The 6000-nt window shown below is 51.5% G+C and overlaps 2 protein-coding genes across 2 annotated transcripts in view; both read right to left on the reverse strand.

The window, feature by feature from the left end:
* The window catches only part of LOC119090038 (UPF0183 protein CG7083), a 27246-nt gene extending 22361 nt beyond the window's left edge, over positions 1–4885 (reverse strand). The window contains exons 1-3 of the mRNA XM_037212834.1: positions 4681–4885; positions 3436–3518; positions 2767–2850 (exon numbers count right to left, since the gene is read on the reverse strand). Of these exons, the coding sequence (XP_037068729.1) occupies positions 2767–2850; positions 3436–3518; positions 4681–4744 (231 nt within the window). The 5' untranslated portion in view covers positions 4745–4885. The remainder of the gene's footprint in view (positions 1–2766; positions 2851–3435; positions 3519–4680) is intronic.
* Positions 4748–6000, reverse strand: part of LOC119090039 (DNA topoisomerase 2-alpha) — a 20246-nt gene continuing 18993 nt past the window's right edge. Inside the window, exon 14 of the mRNA XM_037212835.1 lies at positions 4748–4753. Coding sequence (XP_037068730.1) covers positions 4748–4753 — 6 coding nt within the window. The remainder of the gene's footprint in view (positions 4754–6000) is intronic.

The following is a 6000-nucleotide window of genomic DNA, read 5'->3' on the forward strand; positions in this document are numbered from 1 at the left end:
GCGCGGTCACACAACCATCGGGTGGAAGCCTGCGCGCAGGTCGGCGCGAGTCCCGCAGCCAGGATGCTGCGTAAATCGATACGGGTCCCGGAACAGCGCGGCGCGTAGACGGGCACAGCCGGTCGGTGCGCGTCGCTGCGCAGCCGGGCAGGAGCAGGTCCGGTCCGCGCTGGCCCGGGACGGCCGCGAGCGCGCGCGTCGCAGGCGACCTTGGCCGGCTGCGCTCGGGCCGCGCCCTTGGCGAGGACGGACGTGCGTGACCTGGCAAGACGCCGCGGGGAGCGGCGCTCACGCGCGGGGACGGGGATGGGGATGGGGATGGGGATGGGGATGGGGATGGGGATGGGGATGGGGAGGGGAGCGGGAGGGGGCGGACAGGCTACTGAGGTGACTCACCGTGCCGGGTTCAGATGGCGCGCAGACAAGCGGCGCGCCAGGTGACAGCGGTCGGGTGGGCGCGCGAAACCACATGGCACGGATGCGTGATTGAACACGTGTAGTGGGACGCGTGGGGGTGGGGACGAGGGACGAATCACTGCGGTGACCGCCGCAACTGCGCAGCACAAACAACTGCAGGCGAGCCTACTGCGTTGTTGACGAACGCAGCTGCTGCGGCAGGCGGAGGCACACAACTTTCGTTAGAGCTTATGATGGATAACTGAGGCCAATTCAGCCCGCAGCCCCGCCATCGTTCTCCTAAATTGAACATTAGCGGACGCTACCCCGCATCCTTCGTTTCGAGACCATACCCTCACCGAAATAACTACCAAAAAACAGCACGTTCGCATGTCGAAAAAAACATTGGCATAGCGGAAACCTCGGCGTTTCAAGAATTATCTCTATCAAAAAATAAAATGGAGCCTTCATTCTCAAGAGACTGTGTCCAGTTTGATACAGGTGCTGCATCGCTCACGTCGTTGCTATCTGTGCGACACGGATGGCTACCGATCGCCCACTACTGAACGACTGACGGCCCGTACGGATCGAGCCTGCCGATGGCTACCGATAGTCAACTACTGAGCGACTGACCGCCCGTACGGATCGAGCCTGCCGATGGCTACCAATCGTCAACTACTGAACGACTGACAGCCAGTACGAATCGAGCCTGCCGATCTCTGAGTGAAGCATTTCCAAAGTTGCCACAACCTCCTCACACACTGCATTATTTTCTATTGATGGGAGTTTTCTGTTCACGCGGTAGCAATTCTGCGAAGTTCGGACTTAAGCATGGACGCTATGGGATGCAAACATGCACGAGTGGTACTTTCACTGTGAAAGCGTCGATCCACAGCGCTTTAGTCAGAGCCAACGAGCAAAAGTCGCCAGATTTTAGTTGCGCCGGGTTTACTTGTGTTGATAAGTTGCCTCCAACGCTGAATTTTCAGTTTGTTCCACGGAAAAAAACTGATTAGTTTTTAAATGGATGTTTGCCCTGAAGGCGGCATTTTATCATTATCATTTTCACATTTCACACATCAACATATCAATTCTACACAGTTTTTGAACTCAACATAAGCAAATGGGAGTGAAGTATAAACGACGATGCAATTGGCACCCCAAAACGTTCCTGCCGTACAACAGCAGTTCGCAAAATTTTGAATCGGATAATTGTCGTGGATCTCTTGCATTAAATAGGTCTAACCTAGCTAATATGCGAACCTCTCACGGTAAGCGACATATTCAGTGCACGGTAATCCGGGAAGACGACACGGCGGCCCCGAGGCTGAACCAGGCCGACCGAGGCCAATCCGCGAGATGAGCTGGGGCTACCACCGCTCAACCCGTGACGGCCTGAACGCATCAGCACGCAGCCCGTGAGCAGACTGGATCCGCGGCTTAGCCAGGCCGACCCGGAGGTCAATCCACGGGATGAGCCGCCCTGCCAACACTCAAGCCGTGACGCCGAACGCATCCGCACGCAGCCCCCGTGAGCAGACTGTAATCCGCAGGCTCACCGTCCCGAGGTCAATCCCTGCCAACACTCAACCCGTGACGCCGAACGCATCAGCACGCAGCCCGTGACAGCAGCTGGATCCGCGGCTCAGCCAGGCCGACCGAGGTCAATCCACGGGATGAGCCGCCCTGCCAACACTCAACCCGTGACGCCGAATCCATCAACACGCAGCCTGCAAGCGAGGCTGGCGCACATGGGTGACTCGGTGTTCGAATCACGTTCTCCGCAGGGCTTGTTGCGTGCGTGCCGAGCGCATCACCCAAGGACGATCGGTCCCACCTCACCTGTCCACTGTCTTCCGGCTCTTTGTCGCAGGGTCCTACGCAGGGATATAGCTTCCTACTCAGTTGGGGGGGGGGGGGGGGGGCTGGAGCCCCCTCAACTTGGGCTATAGCCCTCCCCCCCAATGTTGCGAAGGAAGTGGCCCGAATCTGAGAGACCTGTTTTTTTTGGCATACTTTGAGGGTAGTTTGGGGTCTTTTTTCACTGTTCAGCCCGTTCCTATTTTTTTAAACTACGCCCGCGGTATTACGGGACATTAAAGCGCTCGACGAGGCCGCCTCCGGGCAGACGGACCCCTTTTCGGACTGGACAGGAAGTTTCAAGGCCTTGCTCATAGCCGAGGCAATAGATATTACCCATCCAAGACCTTTTGGCTATTGAGGTGCGCTGCTCGTGACCGCGGCGATCACCAAGGGCCGGTCAGGACTGACCTTCAGATGACAGACCACGACCTTCACGGGACCGAACCGGCCAGCATGGGTCCCACCCAGCACCAACACAACCTGCGGTAGTCACTACAGTCTGCGTACCTTCAAGCGCTGGCCAACAGGGTCGAAGAGAAGGCGAATGCCATCATGGGTCATGTTTATCACCAGATCGTGCTCCAGCGGGCTCTGCAACAGACAGCGACAGAGTGCACGACTCGGTAGCTATGTCCACACATGTGACGACAGGAGCCCCCATTTGGCATCAACATTGGCTTCAGAATGGCGATATGGCACTGATGCGGTGGTGGTATAGCGGTTAGGGCGCTCGGCTGCGGACACGCCAGTCTTGGGTTCAAGCCCCTGCCGCGCCACCGCATCCCACATGATGCCTAAGAACAATCTTAAAATCGCTCTGGCAGTTAGGGAGATGTAAAGCCCAAACCATTATCATCAGCATACAATGAGGCATTTAAACCTGGATAGCTTTCTACACTGAGAAGCACATCAGGATCATGGGAGGGTCAGTGGAACTGCCTTTCCATTTGAGGCCTGGTTGAGCACTTTGGTGCTGAATGAACCCATTTGTGGAAAAGTAAATTGCCTCAGGTGATGATCTAGCTGACACTGGCATCTTCGGCTAGTCCCGTGGACTCGCAGGTTCAGGTTTCTCCTCAAGTACTCCATCTATATTTCGTCATAATCCCACTCTCTTAAAATACACCCTAACAGACTTGCCCTAGCAATGGACCAAGTGTACATATGTATACTCACAGTGTCACTGTAATTGATGTGGACATCTCGTATCACTCCGACCTGTTGCTGAATAACACAGACGGCCTGGGAGAAGTGCATGCCTGAAACATATAAAAAAGGTGAGGCTAAAGGATATAGTTATCAACAGGCAATCTTGAAGTAAAAACATATCTATCACAAATTATCTGCTCTTCAGACATGAAGGCCCTTTAGGAAATGCAAACTGATGCAGCTTTTTTACATAAAGGTTAAAAAAGATTTCAGGGAATGGCACCAAAATTGTGCCTATAGGTGAGGAAACATTTTCCTTTCAAGGAGATCATCTGCTGAATAAAGGGTTTTCTGTACAGCAAAAGGGTACCTTATAACAAAGGCCTGTCATACAAAAAAACACCAAAGATGTATTTTACATCATACTGTGTATTTTACTTTGTTAGCCCCCATGGAGCAACAGGCAGCACCCCAAGCTGTTTAGAATGATGACCACACAAAACTCTACAGTATGTGGCTGAGGCCCTCTATGGTTAGGACAGAAGCCTTGCATCACTGCCCTTGGATGCCATCATGCAGAACCTTACTTTACCAGGATAACCCCCTCCAATGCCTCCATGGCAGGACATCATTTTGGAAATCAAATGGGGAAAAATGTTATTAGTCTCCTTGATAGCCCCACCCAATCTCACAACAGAGTGCATGCCCCTCTGCTCTGATGGTGGGTTAGCTACCATCCTTGTCTACTTTATAGCACTTGCCCATGCAACTTTTTATGTTTAAATGGCACAGATGTCCCAAGTTTAGTCAAAATCTGACAGGTTGTGCAACCAGATTGTCGGGAGCAAGCCTGAACTCAAGCGTGCTCAATCTAACGTAGCATGTACAGCCCCTATATTCTGCAGATAAACATGAAACTGTTAGAAATATTAAGACAAATTCAAGATGGAACCTGATAACAAAGTTTAGTATGTTGTGACCATGTTGCGCTTGAGTTTGGGCTAAAATAGACACTTGCTGTACTTGCATGTGTATCCCAACATTTCCTGATTGTTTAACTAGATATATTCACACAGCTATTGCACATACCTGACTGTGCACAGGGCATTTGCACATACCTAATCTAGGCAGCTTCGAAATAAAGCACTTCAGTCTTGCTGCTAACGAAAGAGAGGTAGCCTAAGCCAAGGGAGAGAAATGACAAAGAAAGCATGCCACTCAAAATGTGGATTGTTTTCTGCTAAACATTACACAAGAGCCAAAACATCTTACCTAGAACGAATTCCCATCGTTCATGGGACAGACTACTTTCTGGGACGACTTCCAGATCAAGCATTCTTCAGAGCTGTAACCGAATATAACTCAGATACAGCCCACAGGGTACGTAATCACTGAACTTCTACCCTGCTAGCCGCGCCCACTGCCGCGCACAGCCGTGCCTTTGTCCCGTAACCTTCAACAGCACCGACCCACTTCGACCAGCTGACCAAAACAAAACAACAGAATTGCGTTGTGACGCTAGGCAATGCTACCAAATTCTAACGGGTAAAAGTCACCAGCACGACCAGGAATATCACTAGATCCTAGTAGTTCTGAGGTTTTATGCGCTGTCGCCGCCAAACCGAGATCTCAGCGTGTGCATCGACTGACGATTGAAATCGCTGAAAACAGCATCCCTTTGTGGACAAATGGGGTCTGAGTCGATCTACGCAAGGTCACAGGTCTGTGTATATCAACTCAGATTAATATCGTCACCTTTGCGCATGCGCATTCAACTATTTTTACCGTTGCAACGCAGACGCCGGCCTGGACAGCCTCCTTTCGACACGTAGAAACAACGGCTGCCTCCCCCCCCACCCTTCAGATTTAAAATGCGTTCAGCTTGTCTATCTGCTGCATTCAACATGCATGCCAATTTACTAAGTGTACCAGTCATCTTCCTCAAATCGCACTGGACGAAAGTTTCAGCATCTGTACTCGTACACATCGCGAGGCAACTCTACGCGGCGTGGCTATTCTGAACCTGGTTTCAAACAATGCATAAAACCATGGTTCAACGGATGACGCTCAAGAACAATACAAAGCATACACGCGATCATGCGCGGTAATATAAGCCGTCACCCAATCGGTGCCTATCTATCTTCATATCATGTTGGTTGGATGTTACTGAGGGGCCAATTGCACAATTTGCACGGATTGCCCGGCAAATCACTAGTTGCGGCCGCGATCGAGCAATTAAGCCATCACCACCCAGACTCGGAGCGCATCAGAGGAGTCGCGAGCCGATCATAATGTCAATGATCACCATGTCATTATGTTGAGGCTATCACGATAGTGAATGTCATGCATGTTGACAATGTTACGAACGAGTGACTCGGGTTCGGATGTCTTCAAAAATTTCCTGAGAAAGGTGAGGTCGTGGAGCGACTACATATTTTTAGCTGGCAGCCACCGAAGTTGCCGCAGAACATCCCTGATATAGTCATATTTCCTTCGTCCGGAAATAGCTACGACTGCGAAGTTTAAAAGGTTCTGCAGTCGGCCTAGCTGAGTACTTTTGCTACTTCCGTAAATGGTGGTCCAGTATCGGAT

This window comes from Pollicipes pollicipes, unplaced genomic scaffold, assembly GCF_011947565.3.
Source record: "Pollicipes pollicipes isolate AB1234 unplaced genomic scaffold, Ppol_2.1 Scaffold_3087;HRSCAF=3621_pilon_pilon_pilon, whole genome shotgun sequence".
Taxonomy (NCBI): domain Eukaryota; kingdom Metazoa; phylum Arthropoda; class Thecostraca; order Pollicipedomorpha; family Pollicipedidae; genus Pollicipes; species Pollicipes pollicipes.